Genomic DNA, 24680 nt, shown 5'->3' on the forward strand with positions numbered 1-24680 from the left:
CTTGGCCGGTCCGCCGCTGCCTGGGCACTTCTTCGCCAGCACCTAGAGCTCCGCTACCTGAAGCGGCCCCGCCCCTCCCCCGCGTTTGTCGCCGAACAGGACGCCCCGTCTGAGGCCTCACCCCCCCGCACGGCCCCCGCAGCGCGGCGCCCAGCCCAGCGTAGCTCCCACCCGCGGACGCAGGACCCGGGGCTCGCTCCTGCGGGTGCGCCTGTTTTTCTGCCGTTGCCTCGGCCGCCGGTCCGCCCAGCCCTTCCTACCTTCCATGGTCAGTGCTGAATTTATGAATGGGGGAGAAGAGGCCACATGCCGCCGCCGCCTCGTGTTGACCGAACGCAGCCCGACCCTTTGGTGCTCCGGCAGCCCTGAGCTTGGTCCCGGCTGCCGCTCGGAGGACTTGTTGCTGCTGCGCTGCTGCTGCTACCGCGGGGAACCAGCCGCTCCCGAGTCAGCGCGGTCTGGGAGCCCGAGGGTGGCCCGCGTGAGTGTGAGCGCGTGCGCGGGACCCTCGCTCTGCGCCGGGACTGAGCGCGTCTCCTTTTGGGGGGGGGCGTGTCTCCATCCCAGAGTGTTCTTGTGTGCTGCCCTGGGGGAGAGAGTGCGTGTGCTTGCTCTTACATCCCCGGGCCCCTCGCTTGAGTCTCCAGCTCTTCTGTCTCCCTCCGACCTCGCTCCCTGCCACTGCCGGCCCAAACCCAACCACCTGTGCACCCCCGAAACCCAACTCCTCCTGCTTCGCGCTCTCGGGGTGGGGGGGAGGCAGGGGCAGGGCTGCGCCGCAGAGGGGGCCGCTGCCACCTCCTGCCTCCTCCTCGTCTCCTCCCCCTCCCCTGTCTGACGCTGCCTTCTCGGGAAGGGTGTTTGGAGGGCAGCGGCCGCCCCAAGCCGGAGCCCTGCAGCGCTTCTTATGATCAGCTCGGTGTGTGTCTCCTCCTACCGCGGGCGCAAGTCGGGGAACAAGCCTCCGTCCAAAACATGTCTGAAGGAGGAGATGGCCAAGGGCGAGGCGTCGGAGAAGATCATTATCAACGTGGGCGGCACGCGACATGAGACCTACCGCAGCACCCTGCGCACCCTACCTGGCACCCGCCTCGCCTGGCTGGCCGATCCCGACGGTGGGGGTCGGCCCGAGTACGATGGCGGTGGCCCGGGCAGTAGCGGCAGTAGCGGCGGCGCCGGGGGTTGCGAGTTCTTTTTCGATCGGCACCCGGGCGTCTTTGCCTACGTGCTCAACTACTACCGCACCGGCAAGCTGCACTGCCCCGCCGACGTGTGCGGGCCGCTCTTCGAGGAGGAGCTCACCTTCTGGGGCATCGACGAGACCGACGTGGAGCCTTGCTGCTGGATGACCTACCGGCAGCACCGCGACGCCGAGGAGGCCCTCGACATCTTTGAGAGCCCTGACGGGGGCAGCGGCGGCGCGGGGCCCACCGACGATGCCGGCGACGATGAGCGGGAGCTAGCCCTGCAGCGCCTGGGTCCCCACGAGGGAGGCGCTGGCCCAGGCTCCGGTTCTGGGGGCTGCCGCGGCTGGCAGCCACGCATGTGGGCGCTCTTCGAGGACCCCTACTCCTCCCGGGCTGCCAGGGTGAGTGGCTGGAGCCCGGTCTCCGACTGGGGGGGGGGGTTTATAGGTGTGTGGCAGTATGGGTAAGGGCAGGGGACAGGGAGGAGCCTATGAGACTGAGTGACCACCGCGGGCTGATGCTGCCTCCTTCTCAATCTCTCTTGGGCCCTCAGGGTAATCTCACACTCCTACCCAGTCCCCTGCCCACACCTCATCAGGAGGTTGCACACACTTGACTTACTACTGGGACCCAATCCCAGCTGCCTACTTTGCCACATCCATGGGGTGCCCTCAAATCAGCTCTTTTATGCCCTATCTTCAGGGCCAGTCCTGCAGAGCTAGGATTTGGTCTGCTGGACTGAGACAGGAAACCAAACCGGGTTCATTGTGTTAATACTTCCGTGGCATTCTATCCCATTTAAATCCTGCCTGCAGCTCAGCAAGCAACTGTTGTGTTTTAGAGAGGGTTTGATGGGCTCAAACATGCTCAGCTCAGGAAAGGCAGAGCTGGACCCAGGCCTTCGGTCCAAGCTGAGGAGGAGCTTGCTTTCTTTAGGGTGCAGGTCATGAACTAAGGCTTTGACACAGTTAGGATGGCCTGGTGTCAGCTGGGGTGAGAGGCAATGAGACAGAAAAGGTCTGCTGTTCTAGGCCCTTTAGGCTTCCATGGCCAGTGGCCAGCCACAGGCTTCCTGGTGAAACCAGATTTGTTGCCACTTTTTTTCATGCTGCAGCACAAAGTGGCTTCCCAGAAAGCTGTGGTTCAGGTTACTGCTCCACATCGCAGGGTGAGGTGGGGTGGGGTGGGATGTGATTTAAGCAAGACCTAGTCCCTCCAGACTACCCTTCTCTGAATTTCTTTCAGTTTCTCTTAATCCCTATAGGTAGGAAGAGATAGTCAAGAAAATACTTGCCCATTTATGCTTGGGCAGGTAAACCCTGCAGGAAGGAAGGCTTTAGATTCTTTAAAAAAGAAAATCCCAGGGGTTGGTGTCTGATCTCATGAGCAGAGCCAAAAGCCTGGCAGGGGTCTGTCTGGGAGAGAGGCAAGAGCAGAGTGATTCGTTGGGTCTGAGGACTGTTTCTTGCTGTGGATACTGGTGAGTATCTCTAGCATGCCAGACTGTCATGTTGATGAGACGCAGGGCCCTGTCCTGTCCCCAGCTTTCCTTGGGCTGGGTGTCATCCTAGTTGTGGAAGGAAGAGTTCTATTTCCCCACCCATGGGGGCCATAGGACTGGGGAATGGGCCTGAAGGGAAGGGCTAGGTTGGCATAAATGCCAGACCTGGGAAGATCCATTTCCTGCCTGGAAAAGAAAAGAGGGGCAGAGGTCTGGGGCCATGGCATGCTGTGCTGGGGCTGTAGGCAGTCACTAGAAGACAGAGGTGTTTTTCAGGTCCCTTCCTGCTTTGGTTTCAGTCTTTGCAACCCTGAAACCAGCTCAGAAGGTAGACACAGTAATACCCATGGCCTGGGTCTGCTGTGAGTTCCAGGCTTCTCATGTAGTTCACTAAGCTGCTAATGTTGGCTCTTAGCTGTCTGTATAAAGAAGACAGACTCTTCTATAGTTCGGGGTGGGAAGGTGGCAGATTTAGCTTAATAGAGAAGGGAAAGGGGGACAAACCACAGACGAGGAATGAGAAGAAATGGTTAAGGGAAATGAGTCCTATTTTTGAGCATTCTGGGGTTTCTAGGGACTTTTCACCTGCTCAGGGTCTTCTCTCTGGGATTATAACAGCCTATGGTACCAGTGCTGGTGAATCTTTTAGAGACACGTAGCTAAACTTCAACCCAAAACTTACTTATTTATTGTAAAGTTCCAACACTCAATTAAAACTGATGACTGAGGTTTCAGTTTAAAGAAAGCAACTCATACAATTACATTTTTGTCTTAGAAGAAAAACAAATAATGCCATTGGTTCACCACCACTGGACTACTACTGATTCACAATCAGATGGCCCAGCCCAGGCTTAGACCCTGGTTTGCCTCTTGGAATCCTCCAGGGATCCAAGATCCTTTGCTCTTTTGATGGGAATCCCTTCAGCCTGGCCTTTTCAGCTGAGGTCTTTGGGAAAAGGTAATTCTCTCATTTAAGCAATGAACAGACCAGGAGTCAGCCACTACATGTCTTGCCAGAGACACTTAACAAAAAACAGAGCCAGCACACCACTCTTAGCATCCAGCCTTCAGGTTGTCAGTACCAATAGGAGTAGCGTTCTGCAGCTCTGGCCAGCACACGTGCCAAATGACCTGCCTACAGCTAAGTAACACAGACAACGCAAGCCCTCAGCTGCTTCCTGACACACTGATGGGAATACACAGTTCTTAAAAATTAATAACTGCTATTCATTGACTACCCTGTGCAAGTACTTTGTTATGCATACTTTAATCTCTAATCTCCCAGTGAACTTGAAACAAGGCAGTTACCCCCACTTAACAGACTGAGGCTGTGGGCAGCCAAACAGCTCACCTGAGATCACATGTTGAAATAGTGGCTGGGCCTTGAACTGAAGCAAGAGCTCCCTGCCTCCCTAGCTTTGCTCCTGTGATCACAACAGACTCTAGTCACTGAGAGAGGCTGTTTGTAACATGGAGAGGTAGGCCTTGAGGATGTTCTGAGGTTCTCTGCCTCCTGTGGACGACATCAGAAAACCTAGGAGCAGATGAGGACATCAGAAGGAAGCTGCTCTGTTGCTTCTTGGAACCTGAGGGCATTGTGCCGGGTAAGGGATTCTGGGGCTACCCGCTGCTACCAGAGTCCTTTGCCCTTGAGAGTGTTTGCATGCTTTTCCTCACAGACATGACCACCTGGAAGGGGTGTGCAGCACTTCAGGGTACCTAGAAGGGTGCATGAGGGTGCATGAGGATTAGTGCTCTGCCCCAAGGTGCCTCTTCCCACACAGCAGCCCAGCCATTTGAGTAGTGTTATGACAAGGGCAAAACAGACACAAACGGAAAGCGAACTGAGCTGATGTGGAAAGCCTGTTGCCTAGCTACTGACCTGACCATCAGAGCTGTTCCTGATCAGGCCCCCAGCAGAGTATGTGCAACCTTGCTCCTTTCCCTGTGGCTGGCTGCTGCTGTTGTTCTGTGTCTGTGGCCTGTGCCAGGGACAAGTATGATAGACAAGCTGGTCCTATCCTGACCTGCTCATTCCACTGGTCAGAGTGTGGGCTTCCCAAGGTGGTTTCACAGCTTGAGAGGGATCAGTGGAACTTTGGAAGCATCAGCTGTGTAATAATCATCTCTTCCTACTTTTCTAAGAGCTGATAATGACCCTAAGCCAATCCAGTTTCCAGAGGTTTCAGGGGCCCAGCTGGCTTTAGTGGAGCTGTCAGCCCTGGACTGAAACAACTTCTGCATGCATTTTTCCTGCAGGGTTTCTCTTCTGAGTGTGTGTGTGTGTGTGGGGGGGGGGTGACCTACAAGCTCTGTGCTGCTTCAGGAAGGCACCTGGAGCTGGGTTTTCACTTTCATTGGGCTGTGTGGCATGTTCTTGGCCTGTGCTTTCTTTCACTGTCTCCTCTGGCCTAGGTGCCCCAGAGATAATTAATTTCATTTTACAGATAAGGAGACTGAGGCACAGTGAGGCTTGTCCAGGTGGCAAGGCTGATTATAACTCCTACTGCTGCCTCTCATTGACTCCCACTCAGAAAGGACCTCTGGCTTCTGGAGGGTTCAGGGTGGCCTTTACTGGAGGTCTTCCTCCTTTATTGTCCTCTTGGCCTTTCCTTTGTTCTTCCTCATTCCTAGAATTGCTAGATTCTGATCCTGTCTTTTTGCACTGTGGGATTTTCATGAGAAAGAAGCAAGGCTTTATTAGGAGTAATTACTAGGTTTCTCCTGGACCAGGCAGAGGACTAAAACTAAGGCCTTCTAGCAAAGAGCCTCAGGGTTTTGTTCCCCGTATCTCCTGAAGATCCCTTAGCTTCTCTGGCATTGCCTAGGAACCCCCTACTTGGTGATCACAACAGAGTTTCGAATGAGGACCAGCAGTGCCCTCAGAGCTGAGATGACAAGTGCTTGAGCCCAGGAGGACAGTGCTAGCCTTCCCCATGCAGCCCTTCCTCTTTTCTGTGGAACAGGAGGCCCAGGCCAAAGGCTGCAGCCTCACTACACACCCTGCCTCAGCTAGTGTTCCAGTCTTGTGGTTTGTTTTGTGTATTTTTTTCTCTTCTGAACAGACCAATGTTTGCCTCTGAACATCTTGTCTCTGGGTGATGAGGTGTTTCTGTTTGTCACTGTTTGGAGTGGTCTGTGGAGTGGGCTATTTTGGAGAGTGGAGGGAAGAGCAAGCAGGAGCAGAATCAGGTAGCTGGGCTGTGGCAGGAAGGAACCCCCTGCGTCCTTCACCTCCACAGGGACAGTGTCGCTCTGGATGCTGAGCCCCAGAGTGCTCCTATCCTTATTCTTGAAAACAGCCAGTGTGCATGACCCTGGTCCAGACCACTAGTAGGGTGTTCTTCAGACCCAGAAGTGTTTACCCAGTCCCTGGAAGGAGGCTCCACCAAGAGATAGGCTCAGCCCACCCCAGAGAGCAGCAGAGGTGCTAGGGCCCCAGTGCTTTGAGGTATTCCTAGGCATGCCTTTATCACTCCTGACCCCAGTCAGAGGAGCTAATATAATGATCCCTCCTCCTGCTGGGCTACCCAGAACCCAAAGAGGGAATAGCATTCACTTGGGTCCAGTCATTCACAAAACATTTACTGAACACTACATGATGGACACTCTGCTGGGTTCTAGACATATAAAAATGAGTCAGAGGTGGTCTCTGCTCCTGGGGAGAAGAGTGCCAGGTCAGATGGACAGGAAAATTAGGTGACGAGAAATGACAGTAATATTACATCATGAGAGGTGCCATAAAAACACAAATGTTCAATAGGAAGCAAGAAGAGGCAGTGAGTGATAAGTCCTGTTTTACATAGGATGGGGAAGATTTGGCCAGGAAGTAGGAATTGAGCTGAGTAGGTCTTGCAGGGTAATGACTTCACTCCCTTCAATAATTTTTAGAAGCAGGCAGATAACAAATATATAAAGAAATAAATTTTCTCTGTGCATAGTACAAAATAATGCAGTGGTAGGGAAAGGGGGAATTTCCAGGCAAGAGACCAGTTCTAGCAGAGGTAGGACTATTTTTTTCTCTTCTGGGACCCTGACCCATCAGGGACCCTGATGGGCGGTAACCAGGAGTTCCCTTCCACTGAGTAGGAGGCTCCTGGGCAGCTCAGTGGTCTTAAGAAAACCCAGAGCAACTTGGCAGAGGGCAGACATAGATGCTAACTGTAGGCACTTGAGCCAGAGAGTCTAGGTTCAGGCCAACAGGGGCCAGGGCTGGACTTGCTCCTGGGGGAGGTCTGAGAGGCTTGCAGGCCTTGTGCAGGCCCCTGAGGGCCCCAGAGACAACGCAAGGGTACTTTCCATGCAGAATCCCTCCTTTCCTGCTTCTTACCTTCAGGTGCTCCACTGGCGGGCACTAGGATCTCACTTTCCTGGAAGCTCAGCCCCTCACCCAACCCCACAGATCTTCTGCAAGCATCTTTGGCTGTGTTCTCAATTTTTCCTTCTCCTACACTTCATCCTTAATATAGGTTTTTAGGCATACATCTCCTTATGTTTATCTGTCCATCTGTCTCCCTGGCCTTCCTGCCTTGGGCTCTTCTCCCCTGCCCTGGATGATTGTGTTCAGTTCCCAGTGATTGTTGTCTGTCACCTCTCCCCTTGTCAAGCCTGTGCCAGATGCCTGAGACACTCCAGCTCTGGGTTTCACAGTATCACTTCTTTTAATCCTCAAAACAACTATAGAAGGTAGGTTCCACTCTCATCCTCTCTAACATACCATGTGCATTATAGCCTCAGGGCCTTAGCACTGCCTCTTCCTATTGCCTCTGGAATTCTGACTTCCCATGACTTTCTCCCTCATTCTGTCAAGTCTGTTCAGACATCACCTTGTCATTGTGTTCTAACCTTACCATCCTGTTTGAAATAGTTCCCTCACCTTTGTGACTCTTGTCTTCTTTTTTTTTTCCTTCACAACTCGTACGTCACATGACATTCTATGTGTTTTATTTTCTTATTTGTAAAGTTCCCCCTACTAGAATGTAAAGGATAGTGTGTTTGGTTTTTTTCCTGCTATTCCCAGCACAGTGGCTGATACAGTAAGCTGTTAGTTTTCCATTTTATAAATGAAGATCCTAAGGAGGCTAGGAGAGGCTAAGAAGCTTATATAGGCAGGGCCAGGTTGAACCCAGAAGTATGTGACCTGACATTTCCATTAGGACAGTCTTAAGGTGGGTTGGTTGGTGGAGGCACCTACTGTTGGGTCTGACCCACTAGCTGAAACACCTGGACCTTTGGAGCTGGGCCAGTCCCCTATATAACACGGCACCAGCAGAAACCTGTATCTTCCTGTTCAAGGTGCTGGGACCTTGTTTCCTCCCAGGAGCAGGGGAGCAGCTGCTGCAGGTGGAACCAGTTCTCACCAGCAGTTCTCTGCTTGGGCAGTTTTAAGTGCCAGCAGAACCCATGGCCTTGTGTCTTCATGCAGTGGAAAGAGCTGACAGCTTCAAGGCAAGTCACTTCTTCCAGGCTTCAATTTCTTCATCTGGAAAAGCAGAAAGGGAGTTAACTTTCAGACTCCTTTCTACTTCAGAAAATCCAGAATTCGGTGATATTTTGCCTTCGAAAGCTGTATGCAAGGGTCCCCTGAGGCCTCCACACTTCAGCACTGCCACCATTTTATTGGGCATTTGGCTCATTTAATCCTACAGGGTCTGTGTAAGGTGTGTACCAGTACTGTCCTCCTACAGCACTGTTTACATGGTCAGGTGGCAAGGCCAGGCTGAGGAACCCAGTTATCCTAGCAAGTCTCCAGCCCAAGGCTCCTAGCTCTCCTCTGCTCGGTCTGGTGGCACAGGGCCTGGGTGGGGGGCTTGGACACCACCAGCTCTGCAGTACTGGACAGAAATCTGGAACTTGAGGCTCTGGCTTCTTGCTGTATGATGTTGCTACAGCCAGGTTCCCTTTGGTTTTGGGAAGCCCTTAATCAAGAGAGTTGGGGAAGAACACAGCATCCATGCCCTCCACCAATCCTATCCCTGCCTGATAAAAAGCCCTGATTTCTAGCAGGTCAACCAATTAGGAAATAATCCAGTTTGGGGAATATTTTAGGAGAGAAAGGAATCATTTGGGTCTCGAAGTGGAATTTGTAATCTTTGGGCTACATACAGGATAGTTGTGTTTAGGGATTTTAAAAAAATGCAGGAGCAAGGGAAGATAGCATCATTAAGGGATTGTTCCCTAACCTGGGAGTGTTTTGTATCCTGCACTTTAAGGATGCCTTTGCCTGCTAGAGAACGAACCCAGGATGGGCAGCTGGTGACGGAAGCAGGTGCCTTGTCCCTGGGGAGAGAGTAGTCCAGGCCATGCCATTCTCCCTCCCTCTGTGCTCCCTCTGCTTAGCCCCTTGGCAGCTCTTCCTGAACTTGTTTTTCCAAATCACTAATTAATCTCACGCTTGGGCTCCCAGGTGGGCGAGCTCTCTTAGCTTACTGTCCTTAGAGACAAAGAGCTCAGCTTCTCATGCTTCCTCGTAGAGCTGAGACCTGTTGTCCCTACCTCTTACTCCAGGCCCCTGTGCTTCTCTGGTTAAGGAGTAGATCTGGGGCCCTGGATTCCCAACACCACCATGGCTACCAGGCAGGTGATTTTACCAGCTCCCTGCTGATGACCATGGTCACCCTATATTAAACTGCATTGTTTTGGCATCCCATTTCTTAGGGGAGGGAAAACGAGGCCAGCAAAGGCACTTGACTTGAAACTTACCTTTCCCAGGAGAAGCAGACAGGAAAAGCCCCAGGCAAAGATGTAAAATAGTGTCTGTGGCCCATCCCCTTCTCCAGCCTTTTCTTTCCATTCTATTTCTAATTGATTCATCAAAGCTGAACTATAAATTGAAGCACATTGTCCTGTAAGATGGGAGATTTGTCCTAAGTCCTAAGGGAACACATCCTCAGGTAAAATAGGATCAGGGAGCTGACTGGAAACAGGCTTAATTCAGAGTTGGCATTCCTGCCTGAGAATTGATTGTACTCAGGGGTCATAAAGACAGGGGAGTATGAAGGGAAAGTACAGACTCTCAAGTTAAACACCAGTCCAAATCTGGTTTTCACTCTTCTAGATTGTGTGCCCTGAGATAAGTCACCTTTCTGATTGTCAGTTCCTCCTTCATAAAATGGGATGGTGAAGCTTGTCTCCCAAGTCCCCAGGGCAGAGAATAGGCCTAACGGTGCCAGCCATAGAATAGGCAGCCAATGAGTATCCATGGCCACTGTTCCTTTCTAAAACTTGCTCCTGTGCCAGAGGCCCTGGGCAATAGTTCAAGAGAGAAAGCAGTCATTTGGACCTTGAAGTGGAACTTGTAACCTTGGGGTCACAAAGGGGACAGTTCTGTATTAATAAAAAAAATCAGAAGGGAAGATAGTAGTGAGGGGTTGTTCCCTAAACTGGGGGGGGGGACCTCTTAGTCTATTTTGCTGGATCCCCTGTGTTCTGCAGGATATTTTGCAGTCCGTACAACAGGCTGCTCCCTAATTCCCTGCTGGTACGGACTCCCCTGGAGCAAAACCTCTTTGAGTCCTCATTGGACAGGGACACGACCACGATCAGGTGGAAATTGGGACAGCACAGCTGGGAGTTGCCAGGTGATCATGTGACCACAGGTCTCCTTTGCCGCCTATTTAAGCTCAACAGTCTGTTCCAGAAGAGAGCCCATCTCACCCCTAAGCTGGACAGGTAGCAGGAGCTAGAGTCTAGATCTCAGCATCAGGCAGGCTGATGGCATTGTATGGCATGGCATGAATAACTGACATTACTACACATGTATTTCTTCATTCATAATGATTGGACACTTCAGCCTCACCATTCCTCTGCCAAGTGCTGCTGTCACCATTCTAGCTGAGATCCCAGCAACTATCAGAATCAGCTGCTGCCACTCTGATTGTAATGGGTGCAGTTCATTTTTCTTTGTTTGCTTGCTTTCTTTCTTTCTTTTTTCTGGAATCTCACCATGTAGTTCAAGCTGGGCCTGAACTCACTATGTAGTTCAGTTGAGCCTCAAAGTCAGGGCAGTTCTCCTGCCTAGCCTCCCAAGTGCTAGGATTACAGGCGTGTGCCACCATGCGAAGCCTCATTTTTCTTTGGAGCCCAGTGTTCCAAGTTTGCAAAAAAGGGCAAGACTGGTTATTCTGCGTAGACCATTATCTCCTACCATGGTGCATGTTGTATTTTAGTCATTCAAAAGGAGACCCTGAGATGAGAGGCAGGAGAGAAGGACTGAAACTTATGGCTCGAGCTGGCTTATGACTGCAGCTGTGGTCAATAGGCTCAGCCAGTGGCAGTCTAGGTTATTCCTTGCAGACCTCCACCTTTGAGCATCCCAAAAAGCAGTGGACTACAAATTTGAACATGTATCAGGATTACCTGGAAAGTTTACTAAGATTGCAGGACTCTCTCTCCCTAATATTTTGTACTCCTTACCTTTGAGTGGGGACAGAAATTTGTATTTCCGATCTAGGGACCTGATGCTTTTGAGCCAGGACTTGATTTTGAGGACCACTGCTTGATCACTCCAGCAATGATCTGTGGACAAAGCCTAACCTGAGACTTGTGAGCTCAGCAGGATTGCAGACCCTGCTCTATACCTCCTGAATGAGAATCACATTGGGAAATATTTGCAGCTGCTTTGTAGACCCACAACAGTTAGAGAGCCCTTAGAGCACAATGGGTCAGATTGGGGAGGGCTGTCATAGATAGGGCCAGGCAGCTGCAGTTCCCTGACCTGTCATTTCCAGCCAAGTACAATCTCTCTTCTGGGTGCCATGACAAAAGTATTATCCTAGAACACCTACACAGGGGGATAAAGGGCCCCTGAGGAGAGAATTCCAGCCCAAGTCTCTCTTAAGCCCACCATTCATCTCATGGACTGCCTGGTAGCCTATATGCCCACTCTGCATGAGCATACCTGTTCCCAGCAGAGCCCAAACATCCTTGTTTTGACAGCTGTTTCCGTCTCCCCACCTACAGGTAGTAGCCTTTGCCTCTCTCTTCTTCATCCTGGTTTCCATCACCACTTTCTGCCTGGAGACCCATGAGGCTTTCAACATTGACCGAAATGTGACAGAGATTCACCGAGTGGGGAACATCACCAGCGTGCGCTTCCGGCGGGAGGTGGAGACAGAGCCCATTTTGACTTACATTGAGGGTGTGTGTGTGCTGTGGTTCACGCTGGAATTCCTGGTGCGCATTGTGTGTTGCCCAGACACTTTGGACTTTGTCAAGAATCTGCTCAACATCATTGACTTCGTGGCTATCCTACCCTTCTACCTGGAGGTTGGGTTGAGCGGCCTGTCATCCAAGGCGGCCCGTGACGTGCTAGGCTTCTTGCGCGTGGTGCGCTTTGTGCGTATCCTGCGAATCTTCAAGCTCACGCGCCACTTCGTGGGGCTCCGGGTCCTGGGTCACACCCTGCGTGCCAGCACCAATGAGTTTCTGCTGCTCATCATCTTCCTGGCCCTAGGTGTGCTCATCTTTGCCACCATGATCTATTATGCTGAGCGTATTGGTGCCAGGCCTTCCGACCCACGGGGCAATGATCACACCGACTTCAAGAATATCCCCATCGGCTTTTGGTGGGCTGTGGTCACCATGACAACGCTTGGGTATGGGGACATGTGCCCCAAGACATGGTCAGGCATGCTAGTGGGAGCACTGTGTGCCTTGGCCGGCGTGCTCACCATCGCCATGCCTGTGCCAGTCATTGTCAACAACTTCGGCATGTACTACTCCCTGGCCATGGCCAAGCAGAAGCTACCCAAGAAACGAAAGAAGCACGTGCCTCGGCCAGCCCAGCTCGAGTCACCCCTTTACTGCAAGTCTGAGGAGACGTCTCCCCGGGACAGCACCTACAGTGATACCAGCCCCCCTGCCCGGGAAGAGGGTACAGTTGAGAGGAAGCGGGCAGGTGAGTAGAGTTTGGAAGGGGAGGATGGGTCCCATTCTCACAGTGGCCGTGGGAGTCACAGGTAAACAGTCCTTGGAATTTAGGGCTGTGCTTTAATGTACTGGCTTTCCTGAAATATAAGATGTGGTTTTATGAGGGCACAATGTCAAAGGTTGATTTTCTCTGTTCTCTGACTCTTGTGGTCTGTGGAGTGAGTCTTCTGTGCAGTGTAGGCAGCAATAGGCAGTGCATGGAGAGGTAATAGAAGCTTTAGTTTCTGTTCCCTCTTGGTCATGTGCTGTGTGCCCCAAGGCCAGCCTTTCACCAGCTCTGGACATGGATTTCTCACCTGGGAAATGGAAATGTTGTTATCATATCCCCAAGATGCTGATGAAATGCAAATGAATGATGGATATGAAAACACTGAGAAGCTACAACCACTTTGCTAATGTCAGGCACTGTCATTATTAGCCAGAGAGCAGGGCAGCTGTTCTTCCAAGGTGCATCAACACATGAATCATTTCTTTCCTAACATTCAAGTCTGGTGTCTCTTGGCCTAAAAAATGTGATAACGTAACAGCAGTGGGAGGCTGCCTTCTGTTCAGCACAAGCTAGATTGAGTCCTGGGCTCAGGGTTTGACATGAGATGGAAGGGAAATGAGTGGGGAGGGGCTGGAAATGGAAGCAACCAGTGACCACATCCTGGGAGGGAAGCTTGGGCATTGAGTCCTGTCCTTCAGACCTGGAGAGGCCAGCATACTCTGCCTGGGTCAGAAGACAGCAAGGGAGATTGATCCAGTGCCCAAAAGCATAGAGCTAAGCCAGAGGTCAGGTAAGTCACTAGCTGTTAGGATGGGATGGGCCCTAGGGGAGGGCGGGATGACTGGTATTGAGGGCTGTTGTATGCCAGGTCCCCAGGGAGTGGGCTGGTCAGGAATTGAGGCAGCAGCTCCCATCTAAGATCAGGAACAAAATTCGACTCATTCTTCAGGGAGGGACCCAAGTCAGACCACTCACCTGTGGCCTTAATCATGTGCCCATTACACATACCTGGGCCTCATACTCGCTGGGGTCATTGAGCTCTTAGTCTTCCTTGATAGAAGACCTGCTAGAAGAGCACCCCTCCAATTGTACTCTTCTCCCCACAGTGGTGCCCCTTCCCATTCCTGAACATGTCTCCTAGGGGATTTCATCTGCTCTCTGAGGCTCATTCAGGATTCAGATTCCTCCATCTAAATGTAGAGGTCCTTAGCTGCTCTTGCCAGCCATACCTTTTGTCTGCTCTGAGTGCTCGGCCATGGTAAGGGCTTGCTTAGCAAGGCCCAAGCCACTGTCTTCAGACCAAGTAGCCTCTCTTCCCCAGGTCTCCTGTGCTGCCTGACTAAGGCAAGGGGCTGGGCTCAGAGTCACAGCTGTGAGAAGAATTAGAGCTTCTTCTGCACAGTATTCTCCCCAGATACAGGAGAACCCAGCAAGCAGAGAGCTCCAAGGCATTTGGGCACTGGCCTTGGGCCTGGGTGCCTTTGAGTAAGAATAATTTATGTAAGTGGTGGAAGAAGAGAGCAGTGGACACCACTGCATAAGTTCAGCTCTTGTGGTGCCACCCTCACCCCCAGCAAGCCAGGAAATTCTCCATAGGAATGCAAACTCATTGAAAGGCCAGCCTGAGCCAGACCCAAGGAGGAAGCAGTCTACTGCCAGCCTGGCTGATGTCATGGGGCAGCCTCAGAAGGCAGAGCTAGGGAATCCTGCTGCAGGGTGTCTGAGCTATGCTCCATGCATGCAGGGAAGACTGTGCTGCGACTGGGGGAAGCCACCTTCAAACAGCACAGCATCCAATCTTTGGCCCTGGCCCCTGGTATCACTCTTCTTTCCAATAATACTAGGACCACCTTTGGGTTGTAGAAGTGACCTACTGGGTCTGGGATCTTGGAGACCTCAGGTGGTCCCAAGAGGAAAGCCTAGGCAGCCCCTCACAGCCTCCTTTCTGTCTGCTCCCTTCAGACTCTAAGCAGAACGGTGATGCCAATGTGGTGCTGTCTGACGAGGAGGGAGCTGGACTCACCCAGCCCCTGGCCTCTGCCCCCACCCCTGAGGAGCGCCGGGCCTTGCGACGCTCTGGCACGAGAGACAGAAACAAGAAGGCGGCTGCCTGTTTCCTGCTCAGTGCTGGGGACTATGCCTGTGCTGATGGCAGTGTCCGGAAAGGTATGGCTTCCCAGGCGGGGCAGGTGGGGAGCCCCCTAAGAACTGAGTCTCTCCAGCCCTCCCCACAAAACTTGAAGTCCGCTCCTCCCCCCAGCCCATGGCCACCATCTCCTCTGCCTTGGATGTGTCCCCGCTTTTAGGACAGGTTCCCTGGTTCTTTGTGAATCAGAAAGTCCTCTAGCATCCCCAAAGGGTCCATAGACTCCTCCCCAGAAGGTCCCCACAGAAAACATAGTGCTAGAGGGTTGAAGGAATAGGGCCACAGGCACAGCCTCTCCTCCCCATTTTTAGTACCTTCTCTGCCTCTGGGTCTTGGGACTGCCTTCATGCCTAGGTCACAGGTAACTGCCAGTCTTTCCTCAGGAATCCCGTGAACATTTTTATTTGTTTGTTTTTTTGAGACAGGTTCTCACTGTCTCACATATGACAGTCCTCCTTCCTCAACCTCCTGAGCACTGGGATTACAGGAATGCGCCACCATGCCTAGCTAGTTCTCCTTTGATCTTAGCTAAGGCTTTTCCGAGGAGGTCCCAGATATTCCCACAGCCATCAAGAGTCAGATGCCAGGTCTGCAGAGAGTCCCATTCCTCCCTTCCTTCACAGGGAGCCTAGAACTAGGGTGGGCTGACCCAGCTCTGCACGCACCTTTTGGGTGTGACAGTCCTCTCAAGGGAGACCCAGAGGTGACAAGGGGCCGGGGTGCAGAGACAGCAGATCCCAGCTGGGAGTGTTCTGAAAGATTTAGAGCGTTAACAGGAACAGCTCATTCCCTGCTGTCATGGAAGGCTGGAATTCCTTCAGCAGGCTGTAAGCCTATGGCAGAGCAGGACGGAAGTGGGGCTATGGTGTTAGGGGTTCCTGGCCTGGGAAAGCGAAGCAGAAGTGATCGCAGGTGTGTGGAGGCCAGGGGCGGCTAAGACCAGACACTGCTGCCTGGTTTCCAATCACTTTGTTTTTCCTGTCCCCGTGAACTAGGCTCCCTAAAACCTTATCTAGTTCCGGGGCTCTCCCACAGACGAAATTTCTCCCCAAATTCTCTGCTGGTCTCTCCCCACTTCTTAGCTAGTCAGATTTTCCACTCCCTGCTTTCCACTATCCCCCAAACTGCAGACCCATACTGGGTTGAGTGAGGAAGGGGCAGTGGCTACTGTGAAGATAGACTTTGATGTCTCTGGCCACCTAAACATGGACCCTGGCTGCCCCACCAGGCAGGCTTGTGAAGTACCTTCCCAGGCCCTTCCATCTCTGCCCAGATGGCATCACTGCTCTCACACACTCCCCAGGATACCTTGACTGCCAGGCGCTGAGACCTATGTGTCCAACTTTGCTGGTTATGTGTCTTGAGTGACAGAAGCAGCAGCAGCAGTTTGCCCGCTAGAAGGAAATGGCCCAGAGGTCTTAACTAAGTGGCTGCAGATAGAGTATGCCTGGAGCTTACACACCTTCATCTATCACCCTAGTGCCCCAGTCCCAAGCCCAAAACATGTCCTTCTCTCTTGAGCCCTACTCCAAATGTGCAGGGGCTCCACTGTGTCCTCATTCATAAACCCAGAGTCTTGCTCAAGCTGAAGCCTGATAAGCAGACAGCCTTAGAATGTAGGATGACTTTAGCATACAACTGAGTGTCAAGCACACTTGTTTCTCTCCTTGTGTTATGATATCAATGGAAGCAGACGTGAGAAAGAGGCTGTGAGAGGAAAGTAAGGAGGGTACTAGGGACAGCTGCACCTACAAAAAGGGTGCATGTGCCCTTGACTGGGAAACCTGTATCCCACCACCCTGTTTCTGTGGGGTGCCTGTGGGACCCAGATGCTCTATTTTCAAGATGCCTCCACATTGCTTCTTGGCAACAAGCATGTAGCTCAGCCAATTAGAGTGACCTTCGAGAGGGAACAGGTGGGTTGCTGGGAAACAGGCCCAGCTAAGCAAGCTTGGCAATTAACATTGCCAAACTCCCAGTGCGCACTTAACTTTCCCCACGCGGTACATGCCACACCTCTCTGGACTGAGCTACATTTAGGACCAGGAGAGAGTCAGTCTGGGCCTCCTCCAGCCGTCCACACAGACCCCACCCTTGCCTGTACCTGCCCTTGTGTCAGTGTCAGCTCCCTGGAGGAATGTGGCAGGTGCTCAGTGGGGCTTCTTAGGGTAGAGAAAGTGGGTGCTGTAGGCTGCAGGGTCTTTGTGCAACTGGGTTATCAGGAGTTTGAAGGGAACTTATCTGGAGATAGGACAAAATAAAGGTCACCTGGCTGTGGGGCCCGGGAGTCTGTCCTTAGGAACCCAGGAGACACAGAGGCTTGGGAGAATCAAAGATCTTAGGAAGAACAGACTCACCTGCCCTAGCCCAGGGCCATGTTGGAGCATGGATTCCATGGAGCCGTCCTGGTGAGGAGCTGTGCCCCTCTGACCCGTGTACCTTTTCTTCACCAAGGCTGTGCAAAATCCCGGAGTCTAAACAACATAGCTGGAGCGGCTGGAACCAGTCTGGGGCTGTCTCCACTGGCATCGCGGTACAGCTCACCCTATCCTCAGAGAAAGCTCCTGCTGTCCCATCCCTTCTACCCCCTCACCAGTCCCCCACCTGGCCCCTCAGCGCCTTAATTGCACCTTTGGCTTTCCTTGCCTCTGGGCAAGGAAATACTCAAGCTGGTATACTAGGTGCCCTCCCAGCTCTCTTCCCTCCTAGGGCCTGAGGGATCAAAGGAAGGGAGATAAGGGCCAAGCTGGAGGAGAATTCAGGTCCTTGAGCTGAGTGCTCCTCAAGAGATTCAGCTTTGGACCCTGAATGCAGAGAGGAGGGGTTACTCCCAGGGCTCCTACCCCTCCCCTCACCCTTAGTATCTTCTGAGCCATAGGTACTGGCACACTCATGCCCTGCCTCTCTTCAGAATCCTGTGGGCCAGGTGGTATACTGTGTGCGTGAGACCAGTCAGCCTTGCTGGGAGCCATGCCTATGTTAATATCACAGCAAATGCATTTCCATTCCTAGTGGCTTTTAACCAGCAACCAGAAAGCTTGCCTGTCTGTCTGTCTCTCCATTGCATATGAGACAAGTGAGGAACAAGGCTGTCAGGTGGGACATCTCTGCTGGCATAGGGGACTTTGATTTTTCAAAAGAGCAGTGCCCACAGCCCTGGGAGAAGGAACCTGATGTTTTTCACCTTTAATCTGGGGTGCAGATGGGAGCTCCTAGACCTGAAGCCTCAAGCTTGATGTAGGCTATGGATGGCTGCCTAGGTGCAGGAGGCCCTCCTCTCTGGGGACCTGTGCCCAAATTGAGTAAGTGACACCCAGGGGTGGTGCCTAGTCTCCCATCTGTGACCTGCACTGCAGCATCTTTCTCCACACTGCTTCCTCTGCTTTTGAGATAGTGTTCCTCTCTCTCAAGCTCCCTCAGGCTCCAGCCCTGCCTCTGAGTCACCTGCCACTCCCACCCAGCTTCTGCGTTCTGTATTCCTGCCAGAACCGGAGACTCATCTAATTTCTATAATTAAGTGTATTCATTTACCTAACAAGCCCGGGAGCACAACAGGTTTGTGAGTCATTGGGTGAACAGGGGTACACCTTGCGCAGGGACAGCTGAGGGGAAGTGAGGAGACAGAAGCCACCCTGCCTGCACCTGCTTCTGCTGCTCCCAGGGAGGCCCACATCTGCCACCACCCCCCCCCGCCCAGGCTCCCCTCCACCTGGACCCAGGAGTCAAGGCCTCAGCTGAGACATTTCCTGTTTCACCTGATGGGAATTAGACCTGACAGCAGAGCCCTATGCCTGGCAATTTTTAGAGTCCTATTATGCAACTTTATAGCAGGAGTGACTAAGGAAGGTCCATATCTACTCTCTCTGGTGGCAAAGACAGGCATGGCAAAACAGCTTTTAGAGACCTGTCAGGAGGCTATATCTATCATCTGGGTGCCACACCAAAAGACAGCCTGGACCAAAAGATCAGGTTATGTCCTGGAGTTAAGGTGAGGTGGGAAGCCTGTGCCAGGGACATTACCATTTTAGTGCCTCCATCAGCTCTTAGCTGGCAGGATGTCCCTGCCAGAAAGGTATGCTCAGTAGGTATCACTGGATCCCCCCTAGCCCGGCTGTGGTCTGTGGGGCCTATTTGTCACTTCCTCTTAGAATGAAGTGATGCATAAGAATTGATCAAAATGACATAGGGACATCGTGTGACCGCCCTTCAAAAGAGGACAGGCTCCTTTAAGTGGTGGGATGGGACAATCTGTAGGGAGGACGAAGACACTGGCACCCTCTGTCCTTGCAGTGGAGCCTCGGAGCCCAGCTTCCTCACAACAGGTCCAGCCCCATTCCACAGAGCTCCAAGCACAGGGGTTCCTAGATGGGGTCCAATGGGACATGACAAACTAGGTGTTCGACTAGCACGGCTACCACAGCTACGTTGTCTGCTGACTTACCACTGTGGTTCAGGGAGCTGAGGCGGCTATTTCTGTGGCACCCCTCAAATTGTCAGGAGCCCAGGTTTCCACGGCACCCACCGCCTCCTTCCCTCTTTCCTCCTACAAGGATGGGCATGCTCATGGCACCCCTGTGGGGGGCACAGATGTCCCTGGGCGATGTGATGCAGAAGTGCCAGGCTGGAGCCCCTCATGCCTGGGGGAGGGGCTCTCATAATCCTGCCAACTCCATCTTCATAGAGGAGAGACAAGGCCCAACTGGTGGGAGTGCTGTGCATGGGGGCTGCCCCCAGCTACCTGTAAAGACCTCTGGGCCTTCCCAGGACCCTGGGAAAGGGTAAGTCTCAGCATTCTAGAGCCCTCATGTACTCCAGGCCTAATCTGTGCATCCACCCCACCCCCAGGACTTGGGCATCCCTTCTTGAGGGAAGGCTTTCTCCCACCCACACTCTGGGAGTGTAATTTGCTTTTCCTTGGACTGGATTTGGACTTGCACCCAGCATTTCAGTTTTTAGAAACCTTTCTCTGCAGTTTGGCCTCACCTTCCCACAAAGCATGGAAGCGACCCATACAGGAGCTCTTATCTTCACTTTCCAGTCTGTACCAAGACTAGCTAGAGAGGGCTTCACAGCCCCCTGGCTTCTAAGAGAAGTGTCTGTGAGGTGCCACCAGAGGGAAAGTGACTGTTTATTCCGGTCTGACAGGAACTGGAGGGCAGGAGGAATGCCTAGCCCTAAGTTCCAGGAGGCACCTTTGGACCAAGGCTGCCCTTCACAGAGCCTTTGGGAGAGGAGGACCTCCTCTACCCTGACCAGTGTCACCCTCTATCACCTATGTCCCACTCCCACTGGGTTACATAAATGGGTTCTAAAACAAAATTTCCATGAAGACCCCAACTCTGAAAGGCCCCCAAGGATGCAGAGACCATGAAAGCCAATGAAAAAACCACCAAAGTCCAGGCATGGTGGCACATGCCTGTAATCCTACCTACTTTGGAGTTGAGACAGGAGAATTACAAGTTCAAGTCCAGCCTGGGTGACTTAAAACAAAAAGAGCTGGGAATATAGCATGTGGAAAGCCCTGGTTCAATCTCCAGGATTGAAAAAAAAAATCCACCAGAGGCCATTCTGACAGGTCAGCTTCTTTTCTGTTCCCTATCACCCTGGCCAAGACCCTGTGATATCTCAGGCCTTCCTACCAGTGGGTCTTAGGATCTGATGGCCTACAGGGAATCCAGTGACACTCCCCTTCCCCTAGCAAAGGGGGACCAGTGGCTGGGTCAAATTACACAGAAAGGTCAGTGTTGGTAGTTCTTGAGAAGATCTGTGCTTGTCCTGAAAATTGGCTTCTCTGACTTCCTCCAAGAACACTGTGGACCAGGGGGCAGTATTTATAGGATAGCTGGGATCCACAGTCTTCAGGAGATGGAAATAGTCACTCTAAACTGAGAACACTCTTCCCCCAGAGAAGGACATCCAGGACAAAAGCTCTGAGGTCTGTTGGCCAAATCTAATAGCTACAGAGGTTGTCACAGCACCTTCCTGGAGAGGCTAAGCTCTTACTTACACTGTTGGCCCAGCCTTTCTGACTGCCCTGCTGCTTCTCAGAAGCAGGGGAAGAAGAGATCAAGCCTCAGATGTTCCAGGTTGAAGATGGGGGACCAGTGAGGGCTCCCTGAGTGGTTGAATCTCTTGGTAAAATGCCACTTGTCAGCCCTCTTCTCCTGAACGTCCTCTCTTACCTGAAGCTACATGTCCTGTCCTCCATCTGCTGGGACTTTTTCTGTCATATCGAGAATGGGGATGGGTAGGACATGGCTCTATAGCTTCTACCTTCTTTACCCGTGCTTTTGGACAGTGGAGTAGTCCGGGGTGGTAAAGTAGTCCAGGGTAGTCCAGATGAAGGTTTTGGTGGGAAAACTCAAGTTGGGCAGGCAGTAGCTGGGTTGATGGTCCATGAGCCACAGTCCACATCAGGTATTTTCCTCACCACCTCCCTAACAGGCTGTAGAGTATGGACCCTCTCTCACTGTGTTGGAGTACTGAAGATTTGAGAGTAGTTCCTACAGCTAGTGGTTACCTGATCAGGCATGGAGATGAGCTACAATGTCACCCAAATCCCATTAGCCCAAAGCTGTGTTGGCAGATGGATGATGAAGGGCTCACCCCATTCCCTAACCCATTCCTGCTCTTCCTAGCCTCTTAACCTTGGGTTCCCTGTACCTTCTAGCTCTGTTCCTGCCCTGCTCCTCAACCCACAGCCTGTGGGTTAGTGGCTGGCCTTCTTCTAACCTCTTGTTCTTTGTTTCTCCCTTTCTTTTGCTGAACTCCTTGCCCCCCCAGAAGGCAATGTTGAGCCGAAAGCGTGCGTCCCAGTGTCTCACACCTGTGCTCTTTAAACACAGAGACCTGCCAAGACGCCCTCTCGTCCAACTATGCCCAGGCTGAAGTCCTCACCCTCTCTTAAAGCGGCACCAACGTGAGAGACAGACAAACAGACAAAGCCAGAGGCTTAGGGAAACTCTGGAACCCAAGCACGAATCTTTCGCTGAGAAAGACACTGATATCCTTGTTTGTACAGGACTGGTGGAAAACCTACCATATGACCCTCGGGGCCCAGAGCCATCTGGGTCTGATGTTTTGTTCTATTGTACTTTGAAGAGATATATATGCACATATAGTATCTATATTCATACATACTATATTCTTGTGTGTAGTGCACGTGCTATTGGTGGTCTGTCATGTTTGTTAGGCTATGTCTCCCCAAGCTCTCTATCCACCTCAAGTTTCCTTCCCCCCTTACAGATTCCTTGTTTCTTCTGATCATGTGTGCAATGTCCCAGGAAAGTCTACCTGGGAACTGCCTGGCTACTCTCTCCTAGGGTGTTTCTTCTTTTAGGAAGTGGCCTGTTGAAGTCTATTGAAGGCCAGACTGCCCCCCAGGGTCACTGCTTCTCTAACCCAACCCTACCCCAGATTGGGGTTCTACCTCCTACCCCACATCTTAGTTGTGGGGGAACTTTCAGAGGCTCCTCTGCAGACTCTTCCACTCTTTCTAACACCCTTATGTCCTTGCTGGAGGGGGGCATTTTATTTTTTTCATTTTTAATTTTTTTGTTCTGTCTCCTTCATCTGTTTCTTTTCAAAGATGCTGCTGGGCAGACGGGCAGGGAAGGGGTCTGTCTGCCCATCTGGCTCAGGGGTCTGAGAAGGGGATGCCTTGGGTGAGAGGAGACCAGTTGCAATACTGTACTTCCTGGCCAGTGGCCAGAGGATGTGTGCAATAGCAGAGGCCAGGTGACCCCTTCAGCCTTGGCCTCTGCCCCTCCCCAGCCCTCCCTTCCCTCCTGGCCCCTCCCTGCTGTTGGTTGGTCCTTTTCTAAAGCTGTCCTCTTGTATGTGTCTGAGGCATGCCTAGGCCAGGCCCTGACACCCTGTCCGCATGCCTTCAACTGTCATGCTGTGCTCGAGCCCCAATAAAGACATCGAAGTGTCCTGTTGCTCCTCTATGTGAGTGTCTGCCTCCGTCTCTTCTTTCTGGCTCTGGGTCTGTGGGTACTTCCCTGGCTCTCAATCCCAACACCTGGGCAAGGCAGCACATCTAAGCATAATCCTGTGTGCAAAAAGGCCTTGCACTTTACAGTTAGAGGTAAATGCTCAGAGGAAAGGGGTCTGCCCAAGGCCACACCAACGGGACTAACCTCGGGTCTCTGAATCCCAAGCATTCCTGCCACCTGAGCCCACATAAAGTGGACATCTTTTCTGTTGAGGGAACTCCACTGTATTGCTGGTTTGTGCAGGGGGCCTTCCACCTCCCTGCAGGTCCACCGGCTCTAAGTGGGACAAGACCCTGGGGGTGCCAGGCACTGTGATGTCTGGGTGGTTGATGAACTGAGGCCAATCAGGAGCCACTTAAAGAGATGGGCAATGAACACACCTGGCTCAGATAATATGAGAAAGTAGTATATAACTGTCAGACATATTCCATAACCAACACTGTTGTCATCCCTGTCACCCACATTGGCTCAACACAAGGCTGGGTTTTGGTGCGCAGCCCAGGGTGAGATGCTTAGGAGGTGTTGCCATTGTGAAACTGTTGAACAAGGGGCCCTGAAATTTCATTTTATACCAAACTTCAAACTCTACAGCCATATCTGGGTGCATGTTTGTCTCTCCTTTCTTGTCTCCTCACTCTCTAGGCATAAACACAAGGATGTCCATTCAGTCTTAGTCTGCTATTTACTAGCTGGGTAACTTGGAGGAAACTCTCTAAACCTCAGTTGCCCCATCTTTAAGATGGTAAAGATGACAGCACCTGTTTTAGAGGCAGTGGCAAAGCCTGGCACGTGACACATGTCTGTAGATGACACAGAATAGATGTGCACTAAGTGTTAGTGTCCCCTTCTCCCTGGACTTGAAACTCTCGGGCTTTTCTCTGCAGATTTCTGGAATCTTCATATCCCGTCACACTGTGAAAGGACAAGAGCACACCCTGAGCTGTCTGTGGCAGAGCGCAACAGCAGGGTGAGGATCACAGGGCCTAGGGAAGGAAAAAACCAGGGGAAGCCTGTTCCTGAAGTGATGGAGAAAATCGGCACGGAGCCTAGCCTGCAGTGGAGGCTTGGCAGTGGCAGGCAGCCAGTTGTCAATTAAAGATAAAATCTCTCCTCCAGCAGTGGAGGGCAGATAGGGCTGTGGCCCCCTCAGACAGGAGAAAGTCATTTGCAGTGAGGCTCGCCTGGAGAAGCTTTTGGCCAGGCGATAACGGGATGGGATGCACTGCTGGCTCCGTAATGATACTACGCATCAAGGCCTGCATCCAGATAGCTGTGTTCTGTTTTGTTTTGTTTTTCATAGATCAGTGTGGAACTACTTGATGAGGAGGGGATGAGACCCCACCAAACAGCCTAGGGGTACTTGATGCCAAGGAACTGGGGGAACCTGAGGGAAATGCAGCTGGGCTGCATAACTCTCTAGGGCCCAGGAGGAGGAAGGGCCAGACTTGGGTGAGAAGCAGAGTCACTGATGCTGTCAAGGAAGCTGCTCAGGCTTCTGTTGGGCCTGGAACTGGAGCTGGGCCTAATCTGGGAACTGCTTAAAAGGATGGAAACTGGTTATTCAGATGGACTTTGAATTTGGTGGAGTTGGGTTCAAGCCTGCCTCTGTCATTTTCTAGTTGTAATGTTACTTAACCTGCCTACATCTTCACTCCATGTCTTTAAAATGGGAAGAAGAGTAGTGTCTACTTCCATGGGGGGCGGGGGTAATTAAAAGAGTTGGTGGTTTTCCCCAACCCTCAGCACAGTGCTTAGTGCATAATTGTTGCTAACAAATAGTGGGAAGAGGTCTGTGGACAACACATTTCAGTAACATGACCAATTTGGTTTGATGCCCTCACTTTGCAAAATTCGTGCAATGTGTTAGCCTCATTTCAGTGAAGGCTGTATCTCTTTGTGAAGGAGTAAGTTGGGATAATTCCAAACAGCC

The 24680-nt window shown here is 52.0% G+C and overlaps 1 protein-coding gene across 5 annotated transcripts; it reads left to right on the forward strand.

The window, feature by feature from the left end:
• The first annotated feature begins 898 nt into the window (after nt 1-898).
• On the forward strand, nt 899-22702 carry Kcnc4 (potassium voltage-gated channel subfamily C member 4). Of its 5 annotated transcripts, none has more exons than XM_063255593.1 (5): nt 899-1588; nt 11650-12586; nt 14570-14773; nt 17208-17286; nt 21537-22702. In XM_063255593.1, the coding sequence occupies exons 1-5, from the start codon at nt 908-910 to the stop codon at nt 21547-21549; spliced, it is 1914 nt and encodes a 637-aa protein (XP_063111663.1). In that variant the 5' UTR covers nt 899-907; the 3' UTR covers nt 21550-22702. The 5 variants fall into 5 exon arrangements, with proteins under 5 accessions (XP_063111663.1, XP_063111661.1, XP_063111660.1 ...); XM_063255591.1 differs by having other exon boundaries at nt 21599-22702; XM_063255590.1 differs by lacking the exon at nt 17208-17286 and adding an exon at nt 18165-18308 and having other exon boundaries at nt 21599-22702.
• Nucleotides 22703-24680: the final 1978 nt, after the last annotated feature.

This window comes from Cavia porcellus, unplaced genomic scaffold (assembly GCF_034190915.1).
Source record: "Cavia porcellus strain 051 isolate PalLab524CR breed Dunkin Hartley unplaced genomic scaffold, mCavPor4.1 scaffold_1, whole genome shotgun sequence".
NCBI classification, from domain to species: domain Eukaryota; kingdom Metazoa; phylum Chordata; class Mammalia; order Rodentia; family Caviidae; genus Cavia; species Cavia porcellus.

Bases quoted from the DNA above. Each gene is read 5' to 3' on its own strand.
- Kcnc4 (XM_063255590.1), top strand. From the start codon at position 908: ATGATCAGCTCGGTGTGTGTCTCCTCCTACCGCGGGCGCAAGTCGGGG. The intron at 12,587-14,569 runs GTGAGTAGAGTT...TGCTCCCTTCAG, and splicing joins AGTTGAGAGGAAGCGGGCAG to ACTCTAAGCAGAACGGTGAT. The intron at 18,309-21,598 runs GTTTGTGAGTCA...CTTTAAACACAG, and splicing joins CAAGCCCGGGAGCACAACAG to AGACCTGCCAAGACGCCCTC.